The 14894-nt window shown below is 41.2% G+C and overlaps 1 protein-coding gene and 2 long non-coding RNA genes across 4 annotated transcripts; 2 read left to right on the top strand and 1 right to left on the bottom strand.

Annotated features, from left to right (window-relative positions):
* Positions 1-11: 11 nt before the first annotated feature.
* Positions 12-13139, bottom strand: ric8b (RIC8 guanine nucleotide exchange factor B). Of its 2 annotated transcripts, none has more exons than XM_040132612.1 (10): positions 13056-13139; positions 12522-12569; positions 11797-12426; positions 9880-9974; positions 8001-8151; positions 6685-6783; positions 6304-6448; positions 5926-6070; positions 4656-4775; positions 12-2587 (listed from the first exon to the last, which is right to left on the bottom strand). In XM_040132612.1, the coding sequence occupies exons 1-10, from the start codon at positions 13137-13139 to the stop codon at positions 2479-2481; spliced, it is 1626 nt and encodes a 541-aa protein (XP_039988546.1). In that variant the 3' UTR covers positions 12-2478. The 2 variants fall into 2 exon arrangements, with proteins under 2 accessions (XP_039988546.1, XP_039988548.1); XM_040132614.1 differs by having other exon boundaries at positions 2479-2587; positions 6685-6780.
* LOC120793037 lies at positions 7511-9133 on the top strand. The gene is made up of 3 exons (XR_005707927.1): positions 7511-7632; positions 8031-8126; positions 8212-9133. It is a non-coding gene; the product is annotated as an uncharacterized LOC120793037 (long non-coding RNA).
* On the top strand, positions 11296-12624 carry LOC120793038. Its single transcript, XR_005707928.1, has 3 exons — positions 11296-11345; positions 12261-12440; positions 12531-12624. It is a non-coding gene; the product is annotated as an uncharacterized LOC120793038 (long non-coding RNA).
* Positions 13140-14894: the final 1755 nt, after the last annotated feature.

The following is a 14894-nucleotide window of genomic DNA, read 5'->3' as shown; positions in this document are numbered from 1 at the left end:
AAAGACAAATATTCTTATTCTCCAGTTTATTAACTTTTCAGTGGACGCCTCACTACATAAAATAAGATTGGTGCTGTTTACAGTATATAAAGAATGTGCAAAAAGAACAAAAATTATTCCCATAGCATAGTCTTTCCAGATGGAGAGAACGTGAACATGCAATTTTGATTCATCCCACAATGATTGTGTAGAGAAAATTGTGATCCAGAGATATGTCAAATTAAAGGGAAAAACCTTTGGAAATGAGGGAAGACACAAAACAAATGGCCACTGGATGGTTTGATAGGTGTGGAAATTTTGTGACTCTTATGGTATGGCCTTTGCAGCCCCAGACTGCTCATCTATGACAAGGCGCACTGAAGCTGCTCTGGCAGCTCATGGTGGCCCGACATCTTACTAAAAGACCTAATGATGGTTTTCCCTTTAATTTGTCATCCAAATTATCTGCATTACTGTTTATGTGAGGAGGCAGTTGTGATTCACAGGTCAGGTGAAAAGTGCTTATTCGCTATTAAACAACTGAACTGTCACCAAATCCTGTAATAATGACACATGTTCTCTGGTTAAAGCAATATTCGGTTTGTCTGGATTGTAATCAGCAATTTTTTTTTTTCCCCCATTTACAACAAATGTATCAGTAATCCAAAGCAGGATTTCATTTAGGACGCCAAATCTGATGTGATCTCATATCCCATCATGCAGCTGACTTAAGAACTGGCAGCTTTTACATTTAATCCAAAGTTGTACCAACACAACAAAATATTACTCAGTTTATACATAGACTTAACTTTTGGATTTATATAAAATTAGCAAAAATGTCAATCTAAAAAACAAATCACATTACTGAGAACTGATTTAACGTCATGCAGATTTGGAAAGAGTAATATAGATTAGAAAACAATCATTTTAGTTTAAGCATTTCTTTGTCAAGAGTCCACGACAGGAGGAAAACTATCTGTTTACTATCGTCCACCACAGGAAATAGTAGCATCTCTCAATTTAAAAGAGGAAGTTTTCTTGTCACCTTTCAGTGACATGACAGTTAGCCAACAAGCCCTAAATTCAGAGTTTTGTTGGCGACTTAACTGATGTGCAACATTCATGATAATTGCACAACCACATATAGACTTGCTTTGAGCTGCAAGTCCAAACTATCCACACTGGCACTGCCTGATTTCTAAATATACATTAATCCTGTGGTCTGGTCTGGACAGGTCCCATGATTTTAAACCAAGGAGAAACTCCACTGCTAACGGTTTTCACTTTGATTTCATGTTTAAATGTGTTTGTGTAATGTGCACTTGAATTATCTACAAATACAGTGACAAAACATGTAGCAGAAAAAAATGAAGAGAAACTTTTAAAAACAAGCACAGGTGAAGGAATGATAATTTAGACGCAATTTCACTTTAACAACAACAACAGTGTTTTCGATGAGAAACACATGATCCAGCAAAACTTCTGTCATTACCTCTATCCTCTCAACTTAGGGAGCAATAAAATAAATGATGAAGGTGCAACGGTAACCCAGGAGGCCTCCTATACATTATGTGGCATCATACATCAATTCCACTTCCACTTTGGAGAATGGCTTATGGCGCCGACAGGGCACCTACAGTCTCCTGTGAAATGTTGAGCTGTGTCCCACTTCAGGGCTGGATCATCAGAAGTTGCATTTATAGACTGAATACCTCATAACAGGCTAACAAGACCTGTACCATTTCAAAGGATACTCTGAATGAAGCCGAGAAAGCAAGAGTTCCTTTTCTGGAGTGTGTTCTTTGCAGCCCTGAGTATCCCACAATCCACTGCATGCTGCCCAATTGTTTGATGATGTGATAAGTTAAACCATGTCATGTTTACATGATAGTGTATTGTCATTCGAGTGGTCATTAGTCAGTGGTAAATGTCAGTTGAAGTACAACAAAGTACATAAATCATTTAAACAGCAAGATGTATATAACAGATGTCAGGCATAAACTTACAGATGAGTGGAAGTTAGAAGGATATAGTGTATTTACCATTAACATTATAACTTTTAATGTTAACTCTGGTCAGCCAAGTTAGGGCAACTTCCTACTGGTAAACTAGACTTAACGAGTTTAAAAGAGGAGCCTAAAATCCACTGGGTTTCTGTCTGAGTAGAAGTTAGACAACATCCACACTACTGGTGGCTGCCAATCAATTTAATTCGACTAATTTATAGGGAGCTCTCAGGGATACGGATGTGTTGTCTGATCCAGCACCTGTAAAGTTTTTTTTTTTTTTTTTTGGGAGATGGCTTAACACTGTTTCTGTGACTGTACACTTTTACACTTTCTCTTTTAGATTTCAGGTTCAGCTTTTAGCTCCTCTGCAGGACCTACCTCCACGGGTACCATCCTTCAAAGAATCCAGCCCTTGAAATGTGACACAGCTTTAAATGTGTTGGGGCCTGGTGGGCTTAGTCTGGAAAATGTGGCCTCAATGTGCAGACCACTAGTCAGAGTCTGATCCTGAGTTGTCCTCAGGTGGATCACAGAGAGTTTCTTCCAGAGGTGCTAACGTCCCGTCCGGCCTTACGCCCATGGGCCGAATCACGTTCTGCCTGTGGACACAAAGACAAAAAACATCAGATACTGTGCTGCTGGATAGACAGTTGGTAGATAAGACTACCTCATTTGTATGCCTCAAACATACAATTAGTCATGACTGTTCTTTTATATTTTCAAATTAAACAAAATTTGTAGACAAAACACAACTCTGTTCAGGACTCTTTGTGTCTGGACAGTCTTAAAGAGGGCTTTCACTCATACATCTTTACTCTCTTACATCCAGAACTCGAGGACCCTCACTTGGCAAACCCCTCCCCCCCTTCATGGACACTGGCCCCTGTCTGGCCATCCTCTCTCCCTCTAGGCCCTCCTCCCCTCCTCTCCTGTGGCAGTTTAATTACAGGATCAGCGCTCACACTAATCTCCTCAAAGCCACGGCTGCCCCTTCATCCTAATCCAATTATACCTGCACTGTGTCACCACTCCCTCTCTGATGATTTATCACCAAAGATTTAAAGAGGACCCCTTTTCATTCATTTGAAATATTCAGATACAAATGGCCATGTAATTCCTACTGATTCCTGCAATTAGGGGGTGGTTAAATCAGAGAATATCGCAGCTTTAATGTGATATCTTTTCACTGACGAAACCGGCCGAGAGGCACAACCAGTCAACTCCACAGCCTCATACCACTGGTCAAAGTCAGCAGGTACAATGAGGACTAACAAAACAAAACAAAAACGTGTACTACTGTCTCTCCCAATTAGAGCAAAACAAAAAAAAACAAACAAACAAACAAAAAAACCTCTCCTCCTCATCAGTGACAGAGGACCGGAGGTCTGTCAGATGTAAGAGGTGTTGGTGGTGGGTGGGGGTGCAGAATATGTGCTAATTGGAGCATCAGTTAAGCAGTTAGGGGAGCACATTCTTGCAGGGCTTTGACCGATCTCCTTAGAGCAGTGAGTGCAGTGAGGGAGCACCTCTCAGTCATCACAACATCTCCTTCACTGAGGAAGAGAAGAAAGAGGATGTAGCCTAAGAAAGGAATCTTCCTCTTCTGGCTGCACGTGCCTCATTACAGATCAACCCCCTCTTTGGCTCAGCAATGACAAGGTCAGCTTTCTACTGTCTACACATTTGTTCGCCCATTTCTCTTCCTCTTCGTCCACGTTCCACCCAAATTGTTTTGTCTAGTTGTACCTCTGTCTCAGTCCACTCCCTGTCTGGCCAGTGATTGGCTCCTCAGAATGAGAAGAATAAAGTCAGCACATGTTATTAAAAACCTGAATGCGACACATAAAGGAACCAGGAACGACAGGCCGACTCTGGGAACCAATTAGGTGATAATTAATGGAGTGTTGGTAATGATGCTGCAGCGGCGTACCAGCAGCTTCCATTTACTCCAGCTGAATGCTGCGGCGTGCTGGAAGTCCAGGCCTAATTGAAGCTGCAGCTAACGGCAAGAGATTCTTCCTTTGATGAATCGGTTGGCAGGGAGCGAACTCACTGTTACTTTTGTACAGGCATCGTGCTTGACTAACATTAGCCTCTGCTCGATAAGAAAAGGTCAACATAAATGCAGAGGGGCCCTTTGCAGAGGGAACAATAAATAATATGAATAATTTGTGCAGGGGAAGCAACAGTTGTTCAGAGAGAAAAAGTTATTCATGTTAGGTGAGCCTTTGCACAGGATACATGATTGATTATTTGTCAAAGAATTCTGCGTTTGTCTTGTTTGTTTCTTAGCAGGATACCTGAAAAACACACATCACATATCAACAAATCATCAACAGTAGACATGGCAACCCCCTTCCTGCCATTCTTGTCAAACTATTATCTCCTGTTACATACAGTACCAAAAGTCTAAAACCTGTCAACAAATTTCTGTCCAATTTTGTGTAGCATCAGGCAGTGAACCCCAAAACTAGAGATGCATTTTTGGTGTGGATCTGAATCCAAAAATCTGCACCTGTAAAGGATATTTTAATGCGTTTTTTAATACGCAATTCTGTTTTTGGCCTGAAAACCCAGTAATTTAGATATAAATAATCCAGTACATTTAGCTCATGATTTTATAAGTGTTGATTAAGATTCCGCAGCCTCTAGCAGAGGTATTTTTACCTTGACAATTTGTCAAACATATTGACCAGCTTCTGGGCTTCATACTCTTTCTGCTCCTCTGTCATCTCTTCGATGGGGTTCGGCATCGGCTCCTCCACGTGACCAGTGATGGGGTTGATGCTGCAACAAGCAGATGAGCAACTTTAAAGGGGACCTATTAAGCTTGCTTATTTTCTGTCATATGTATAATATTACAGTGTCAGATGTCCATATTAAATGTGGCCAAAGTTTCAAATAATGAGTAAACATTTGTTAAAATAATCCCTGAGACAAAATCTCAGGCGTCAGACTGCTCTGAACGCAAGGTTTCCAACGGTTCTTTCTACTTCCACGACGACCTGACGTCAGCTCGTCATGGACTTCTTTTTAGGCTCATCTGCTCCACAGCTTGTTCTCCCAAAACAGTCTACTTGAGTAGTATTATAGGCATTTAATGTTCTCCAGCATACAAAAAACCTACGGTGCAGGTTTACTATACAGTCGTTTGGCAACAGCAGAGTAAGATTTTACTAGCAATGTTAGCATTTGTATTTTCTGAACAGAAGACGTTTTCTACTTCAGTCAGCATTTTAGCGTATTTCCCATACGTACAACTATTAACGGGCTTATATAAAAAAAAAAATGTTTATATGGATTGTGATTGAAAGACAATATCTGCTGTTATGTCACACAATAAGCGGGTAATGGACATAATATTTACCGAACAGAGATGTCCTGCTGTAATCTTTGTTGCGGCTGATGTTTGGGCTCTCATATTCCGGATCGGATTCGGGCTCGATCATGTACCGATGGATTTGAGAAGTTGACATTTCCAATCAATTATGTTCTGTTACTGAGTTTTAGTTACTAGTTTTCTAAGTTTTACAGTTTGCTTTTGTAACCTCCCCACTGGTAAGAGGATGAGGCGGTGCTCACAGGCACTGGGTGCACTGCTCCTCTGCAGGCTTCCGGATGTTCGGCTAATCAGAACAAAGTGGGCTTTTAAGGAGGCCTCTTAAAGAGGCCGGAGTTAATATTGCCTGTTTCAGTCAGAGGCTCAACTGACGGGGTGTATAACAGGCGGTTTGAGATAAATAAGGACTTTCTTTGAACTGTGAAACATGCAAAGCTACTCTAGTGGAGTCCCAGAATAAAAATATGGAGCTGGAAATGAGCATAATAGGGCCCCTTTAATGTACAGCGCTGAACGAATTCATACATTGTCAATGCATACACAATCATAAAATCAGATTGTCAATGCTTTATTCTAAGCCCTGGGCTGATTACTCACAAGGGTTTGGCAGACTTATATTCCTCTGTGTCTGAGTCTTCATCTTCAGAGTACTGAGTCTCTCCTCTCCCTCCTGCAAGAAGTCCTCGAGCCACCAGGAGTCCTGCCGCGTTTCCATATCCTGTGTACTTCAACAGGTTGTCCACTAGAAGATTAAACCACACGTACACAAGGGTTTTATGTTGCATATAACTGTTCGTGCGTGAGGATGAGCCAAGCTGTAGCTATATTTATGCAAGAGTCATGCATCTGGCAATGAACTATTTCAACAACTGCACTCAACTACAGAAATTATTCCCGCTCTCTCACTTATTTTCTCATCTGATGTGCTGTACCCCCTGTTCCTCCCTGACCCGACCACTGCTTGCCCCATCTTACCGCTCTCTTTGCAGAGAACGAAGAGAAACTCTGCTGCCGTCTGTTTCACGCCCATGTCGACATGAGTCATAAGGCGAACCAACTTGTTTCTGATGGTGGTGCCGATCTCTGGCCTGATCTTCACATCTTTCAGTGGGGGAAGTACCTGAAGATGCAGAGAATTTCAATACTTCAGATCGTTTTTTTTTTTAATTGTTTAGTCACTATAAACTATAAGGTAATTAATATCTTGTTAGCATCCCTGTGAGATTTCAGTACTTTACTCAGACCAATTAGCAACTCAGATGCTCACCCTCCATATTAAAGAAGCTCAAATAGGGCACCAGAAATACTACAGACTTTATTATTATCTGTGCTTAAATCTGTTGGCAGCTTCTGTACCTGAGCTTTGATATATCTGCGGATCTCTCTATGGTATCTGGATCCTTCAGTCAAAAGGCTGAGCACCGGAGTGAGCCCCTCCTTGTAGTTGGAGCCCTGCTTGGAGTGACACAGACCACAAACACTTCACAAGCTGCACGAGCTGATACACAGGATAGATGTAATGCACACATGGGTAATATGAAAGATAATGAAATAAACACAGGATGGGTAGATAAGAAACTGAATGATATGCAGTAATACTCTGTGTGAAGACGATAGTCAGTGTGCAACACACCGGTCCAATCTGCTGTGAAGTGCATATTGGCGTACCAGCTGTCTAAAACATATTGTATGTCACTGTGATGTCCCCAGTTAAGAGTCCTGCCCGAGACATTTGCCATGTGTCACTATCTCTCTCTCTTCCATGTTAAGTTCTCCTACTTTAAAAAAAAAAAAAAAAAAAGCTAAATGTCAAGAAAATAGTTGCCAAGGCTGGCTGCATGTGAATGTGCCTACAGTCAGGTCCATATGTGGACAATGACACAACTTTTGTAATTTTGCCTCTGTACACCACCACAGTGGATTTGAAACAAAGCAATCAGGATGTGACTTAAGTGTAGACTTTCAGCTTAAATTCAAGGGTTTTCACAAAAATATCGTGTTAACCATTTAGGAATTACAGCCATTTTTATACATAGTCCCTAATTTTAAGAGGCTCAAAAGTAATTGGACAATTGACTGACAATCAGTGTCATTGCCAGGTGTGGCCTGTTCCCTCGTTATTTCATGATAAATTGAGCTGATAAAAGGTATGGAGTTTATTCCAAGTGTTGTATTTGCATTAGATAGAAAGACAGGAAAGGGAGAGAGAGAGGGGATGACATGCAGCGAAGGGCCCAGGCCGGATTCAAACCCAGGCCGCTGCAGTAAGGACTCAGCTTTGCTATGTGGTACTCGCTTTACCAGGTGAGCTACCAGAGGGCCCATCCAATTACTTCTAAGCCTCTGAAAATGAGGGACTATGTATAGAAATGGCTTTAATTCCTCAACCGTTCAAGCAATATTTTTTGTGGTGGTTGTGGTTGTCATTGTGGTGGTTTACAGTGTGTATCTTTGTTTACATGTAAGCTCAAAATGTTTCAGTTACGTTCTGTAATGTAAGTCACAACAGGTGTAAATTAACTCTGGTACAATTACAGTTTTTTAGGAAATTTCAAGGTTTTGGATTAACTATCGACAACACATTAACATGTATGTTGGACAAGTAATCAGTAATCTTTCAGCGTGTGAACTACACAGTCCTCTCTGCATTCGCTGCAGAGGATAAACTTTACCTTGTCAATCCTTTTCTCCATGAAATCTAGTAACATCTGGACTGCTTCCATGTTTTTCCCACCATATTTCTCAAGTCCTCCCTTGACAGGCACGTCGATTAACACATCCAGGCAGGACACAGGCAGGTTGTTAAGCAAGTTGACAGCATGGCTGGGGATTTTTTAAAAAAAACAAATTTTAATTATGTAAACCTTTTACCGTACTTCACAGGATAAAATCATCGGTTTCTGAGATGGAGCTGCCAAAGGGTCTGGAGGGGTTGAAGAGGTCAAAGTCTAAAAAATGAGGTTTAAGTAGTAAAGAGGATGATTAATAGATGAAAGCTTTGGAACAACGGCTTTTGAAAAGATGAAAGACTTAGAGCAGTTTGCCTAAGAAGAGCTGTTCCAAAGTCAAGGACCCCTGATGGCAAAGGACCAGTCACCTCTTGTTTTTAATCTACATTTTGGAACAGCTGATGGGGAGCTGCCAGATGACCTCAGGGTGCGGTCTGGCTCACATGGGGTAAAAAGGGCTTTCACAAATACATTTCCTAACACACATCTGTGCCACATTGTTAAATGTACACAATCCTATGTTGTCCAAATAGCAACTTAAGCGACATAAAGTTTTATATTGAGAGTGGTAGAAAGATATTAGGCTTCATGTCCACTTTAGAAATTGTGCTCCGTACACAATCCATAGCTGCTATGTTTGGTACAAGCTGAACAAGATGGGAATCCTTCAATAAAACAGAAAATCAGAGTACTAAGCGAAGATTGCAGGATTTTTGAGCCAAAGTAGTTCTGATTTCCCCTCCAAACATTTGGAGGAGAAATGTGGCCTGGTTTGTCTCTCTATACGTGGATTTGTGGGCAGTTTATAGAAATATCTACCTTCCTAACTGCTGGTAGATTCATCAAGGCCACTGAGATTACCCGAAAGTTGTGAAATTTATATTTTTCCAGTCTAGAGATATATTTTATACTGTTACAGAGGGCCCGCATTAGCTAGTAAGAGACAATTGGTAATATTGAGTACTAGAGTGAATAAAAAGAAAAAAAAAAATCAAAACAGCCTAAAGTTGGAAATATTTTGACCAAATAAGTTTGACTAACCCTAATTAACTCAACATATGTATTTATGTAACAAATAAAAACAATTTTCCCCCTTCACAGTCCCTTTTTCCTTTTAGACGAGTTCTGTTGCATACTCACATTTCAACAAACTACAACCAAGTTATGTTGGTCAGCGGGCAAAACTTCCATGATCAGTTCGGACAACAGCTTGACAGGTCAAGAGGAACATCAGTCTCTTTTACATGACACTGTTTAAATTTCAATCTGTGGCCACAAATTCTTAGCATTCCTGCATTACATTACCATGAGAACACGACACTGCTGCAGTAGTATGACAGGTAGAAGCATTTAGAAGATGAAACACCCAACAAGGCTCCAAAGAAACATCTTTGTTTTGTCTGAAGTGTTTTTTTCCCCGACACTGCAGTCCGCCACCATCAGCTATCAGTCTTCATTTGTAGTGAGCTGCTAACACACAGCTGCTCGGTGGACACTCAGTGATTGTCCACAGTGGGTGCTTACATGCAAATCACAGCAAGTGATTTTCCAGTACCGTACATGGATCTAGTAATTTTGCTGAGTAGTGGAAGAACTCTGTCGATCTGTGTGCTTTTCTATGCAAATCAGTTTCAAATGATGTTCAAATTACATAATTGTTTCAAACACAATCACCAAATACAGAGGTGAGGACACACATTTACATACTGTAAGCTACAAACCATAGATGCATAATGGGACTGAGCTATTTCAAGCTTGTTTTTTTCCCTTTCACAGGCCATAAGGTGCCGAGTGCCTTCATTCAATGTTGTAGCTTTCCCACCTGTGTGCTTCCTCTGTTTTCTCCTCTGTCTCAGTCTTCAGCATCAACTGATGACGCAGGATGGCAGCGATTAGCCGGAACTGGTGGTCATCCTCCTATCAAATCAAGGATGTACAAAAATATTAATTCCAATCAAATTGTTCCATTGTTCAAAGAATAAGCAAAACGATAAAAGAAGTAAAACTTGCTTAAACTACAACCACAGGAGCCTGGAAGCAAAGGTCTAAATGCAAAAATAGGAACTTGTATATTTAAAGAGGAATTTAAACTAGTCTAAAGACAGATAAGAGCAGAGCAAGGAGGCAGTCTGAGGTGAAAGCTTTTTCTTGGGATTCAAAAAAGGAGGAGGAAGAGGAAGCTTGGATTTCTAAAGCATCAAAGAGGAGAGCAGGGTCACATATGAGCCTGAGAAGTAAAATTATATTAAGTCATTAAGACTTACACGGCGTTATAGGCTGCCCTTGCGGTCATGCGTCCTTTTCAATCGAAATTGCTTGAAATAAGGCAAGCATGTTTGAAATACCTTCTTAGTCAAGATTGCAAAGTTTGATACTGATTTTTCTAAAATCAGTTGTAACTAAGAACCACTACATCGTAACGACATCAACCACAACTAAAGTTCGTTACATTCCTGACATATTGTCCTAAAGCATATGTTCCAAATGTCATCTAACCTGATTCATGGGATTAGAAGATACAATTTCTGGTCTGTGTTTGTAGCCTGTAGTCTGGAAAATACTGATGGTGATATTGGCCTAAAATAGGCCTTTTTTAAGGGAAGACATTTTGACATGTCTCAGTGGGAAAAGCACAGATCTAAATAATACATTTAATGATGGCTGAATTCCCTTTTGTTGCTTCAGAGTCCTGGCAATGTGCATGCTGGCTCACTGTCACACTGTCATGTCTTACGGGGACACATCCTAAATGTTATTAGTAACACCTGTACTTTTCTACTATAACAAGTCACTGCTGTGAAAAAAAAAAAATTACTGACTATTCTGGACTGGATAATGTTGACGGTGGCTGATCTGATTCACATTTAAAGACTAGGGTTATTAACCAACCTAAATGAGAAAGTAAAAAAAGAGGAGGGCATTCTGGTGAGCACAATCTGTCCAATCATGAAGAAGTGAAACTATTGCAACACCAGTTTAATATGGACCCATGCAAAGGGCTTCTATGAAGCTGATTTTACACTTTATTTTTTTTAATAAAAGTGGACAGTCGTGGATAGACTCGTGGGGTTGGTGCTTCATATCAGTGCCTCCTTAATGAACCTTAAATTCTCTTTGTAGACATTTTGACTTGTCATAGATGGAAAAGCACAGGTGTAACTAATAACGTTAACAATGGCTGTGCACCGTTTACACCTTAGACTACTCCACACACCTGATATTAATTTGACCTCTAATTGTCATGGCTGTCCTGGCCTTTAAGTGCCACAACGTTCACAGCCTAATACAGTATGTATTTTCTGTATAAACTGAATGTTTAAGTTGTTGTCTTGAATTCTAATGTTTTAATTGAGTCGCTCTATATTTTATGCCACATTTCATTTCGGGGATTCAGCTGATGTGCTTACCAAGAGTCACTGACAGTGAATGAGCAGTGAGAGGTTGAGTGTCTTCCTCAGAAAGATGTAAACAGGACAAATAGTTATTGATAGACATCATGTGGCTGTTGTGGGGATCAGATGTATGATCTTTGTGGTCGATTACAATCTAATCCATATTTGAGCAAACGGCTGAGCCAGAAACATTTACGTAGACATACCTAATCTGCTCCTAACCCTTCCATACACACTTATAACACAGAGCCAGAGAACGAACCCCAATGAGTGACGTGCAATGTGAGCCTTTACTGTAACATTACGCACTCTTACAGCCTTATAACACATAACAACTACACACTCACCTCACCACCAGCATCAGACAGTGTGAGGTTGAACAAGGCCTTGAGTGCTTCCATTGCGCGCTCATTGTCCTCTGCAGGCATGGGCAGGGCCTGTGGATCTGGACGGGCAGCTTCATAGGGGCCTACCCAGCGCACATCCAGGGTGCGCTCCAGGACCTCTGTCAGTAGCCTCACTGCATGCCATTCTCTCCTCGAAACCCCTCTAACATCCGGCCGCAGGGCAGACAGCAGGAAGAGAAGGCGCAGCGTGAATAGGCCCACCTCGTGGTTCCATGTGCGGGCCGTACGCAGGCAGGCACACAGGCCATGAGCCAGCTGCACATCTACACTAACCTGCTGAGCTGCAGGACTGTTGTACACCACATTGCATAGGCACTTCAAGGCCTCCACCACCACCCTCTCCTCCTCCTCTGACTGTTTGTCTTCCTGAGAGCTTTTCTGCTTGTCCCCCCCTTCCTCTCCAGCATGCAGCCTCGCCATCCCCCCCAGGGTCAGCATGCCTTCCCTGGTGGCTACTGGTGCGAGGACACGCTTGTCTCTGGACAGGATGCGGAGAGTTTCCAGACATGTCCTCTGACAGCTGGGCTGCACCTGCCTCCGAAGTACTGACAACAGACTCTGACACAGCTTCTGAAATGACACAGGTATAATCACACACATTTCAGCAAAACAGGAGTATCTTGATCATTTAATAACAAGCTGCTCGGATAAATAGTTACACTTACACTCCGCAGGGCTTCTTCCTTTTGGTCAAAAGTGAAGGTGTGACTGTTCTGAAACAGAAATGATGCTCATCGTTGACACAGACACACTAATGTTAAACATGCCTTATTACAAATGTTAGGTGTGGTTTTATTTTGTCAAAAGACAACCCAACCCACACATAACACCTTCGTCCAAATAAGCCTCAACCTCTTTTAAACAGACGTAAATGTCTCCAAGATACTTCAGAGAAACAGCTGAAGTTGGCTGACATTTTCATGTTTTACAGAAACCTGATTTGAGAGCAGGCAGCATTAGCATCATCAGCACTACGTGGATGTTGTAACTACGTTATCAAGGTCCTGTTTGGCTCATTTATAATTGTGCTGGTGATATGTTAAACGGTGCCACATTAGATATCATATGACAGTGCTAACATCAGTTTAACTGGCTATCAAGATATTTAGCCAACTCGAGGCTAGCTTAGCTGATCGCCTAACTAGCTAACGTTAGCGCTGCCGTTTGTTTTGGTTGACGTAAAAAAAGAAAAGCCTCACCTCTCCATTATACTGCTGCAGAAGCTTCTCGATTTCCTCTTCGTTGGCAGTTTCAAGCTGCGACAAGATATTATTCAAATCCATCGTGGATATCCGAAGAAAAACAGATAGGCAGCTTGGTTTTGACGTTACCAATGAGTGTTGTGCAGCTAGCTCGCTAGCTAGCAGGCTAGCCTGGAGTGAGTGTGAGTGAGTGAGTGTGTGTGTGAGTGTGTGTGTGTGAGTGAGTCTCTCTCTGTGTGTGTGTGTGTGTGTGTGTGTGTGTGTGTGTGTGTGTGTGTGTGTGTGTGTGTGTGTGTGTGAGGTCTGCTGCTGTCAACAGGGAAACTCCCCTGACCGTCTCCATCACCAGTAGAGCTATCCTGCTCTCCACTGGGTTTATCCAGTGTAGTACAAATACACAGTATCTGTACACTCACATATTCCAATCAACAGTCAGCTACTGCTCAAATCACAATATGTGGTCCCTATGTTACCAAAAAAGCAAAGGACTGTATCAGTATGCAGGCATATAAACATCTATACATGCACACCAGTCAGCTAAACATTGAAGTAGGGAAAGTGGCAGGAAATGTGGCAGGAAAAAAATGTAAATAATAAGAATATGAGAATCATGAAGTTAATTCTGATTTGCTGGTTCATGTTGTGTAATATATAGGAGATTTGAAAGTTGCCTATACATCACTTCTTACTGTGAGCCAGATCTGTTCAATACCCTTCAGTGAGAAATAAACAAACCTGACTACTTACATTTGTTTAACTCATGAATATCCTGTTTAACCTGCTGTTGCTGCACTGGCATTGTCTATGAAACTGACTTTGACTCTGCGTAAAAAGCTATTCTGTAATAAAATGTATTCACTTCTGCAATTATCCTCAGTCGAATGAGAAGAATGCATCCATAGGGCCAGATTGTTGCCCTCCGAGTTATTTTCTTTTTAATAATCTGTGAGGTACTGCATATCCTTTAAATCATTCTTAAATGTCTTATGGTTTTGTTGCTTTAGAAAAGAAAGAAGTATTTATTGTATATGTCAGTGATTGAGACAGTGATGCCGCAGATGTTTGGAAAGTCAATCAGGCTCTTTCGGAAAAAAAAATAGCAGGGCAGTTTTCAACCACAGACTCAGACTTGGTGGAGCCACCTATGTGACTGTACAGAAAAACTATTCCCCTTTGTTACCTACTCGGTGAATCAATGCCACTTTGCAATCACATCATCAAATGGGATCAGGATATGTGTTGGCTACGGCTGCCTCACACTCCTGGGTTTGAACCTCAGTTCTCTCTTGGCACAGTTTGCATCTTCCTCCAGCAGCCCAAAGACATGCACATTGAACTGGAGACCACCTGTGAGGCTGAGTGTGGATGTGTCTGTATTCCTCCTAATAAATGTTGCTACAGGCTGCAGTCCCACTTCATGGCCCTGAATAGAAATATTTAATTATGGACAATGCTCTATTGTGTGTGACTGATAGAAATTATACATTATCCATGCATAAATACAGTGACTTTAAAAATATTAACCAAGTTTGAAATCCAAAATGAAATTTTTTTGCAATTGTAATCTTACACTCTCACGTACACGTCTTACATTTTGAATAAAAAAAGAAAAGAAATTATAGATTGTACAACACGTAATAAAAATCAATACGCTGTGCATTTATTTTGTAGCATTGTAGAGCACATAACTTTTTTTTTTTTTCAAACAAATAGGGAGGCATTATCTTATAACCACTGTATAAGCAGCATTTTGGTGACGTCAGAGATGAAACCTACTGGTCTGGCAGCACATGGTTCTCACGGCTGACAGTGTTGCCCTCGTGCACACCCGCGCTC

This window comes from Xiphias gladius, chromosome 8, assembly GCF_016859285.1.
Source record: "Xiphias gladius isolate SHS-SW01 ecotype Sanya breed wild chromosome 8, ASM1685928v1, whole genome shotgun sequence".
NCBI lineage: Eukaryota > Metazoa > Chordata > Actinopteri > Istiophoriformes > Xiphiidae > Xiphias > Xiphias gladius.
Note: the sequence above shows the minus strand (reverse complement) of the source record. Positions and strands in the feature narration are given on the sequence as shown.

Bases quoted from the DNA above. Each gene is read 5' to 3' on its own strand.
- ric8b (XM_040132612.1), bottom strand. From the start codon at position 13,139: ATGGATTTGAATAATATCTTGTCGCAGCTTGAAACTGCCAACGAAGAG. The intron at 9,975-11,796 runs GTGAGTGTGTAG...TTGATTTGATAG, and splicing joins TGTCTGATGCTGGTGGTGAG to GAGGATGACCACCAGTTCCG. The intron at 4,776-5,925 runs GTGAGTAATCAG...TGCTTGTTGCAG, and splicing joins TATAAGTCTGCCAAACCCTT to CATCAACCCCATCACTGGTC.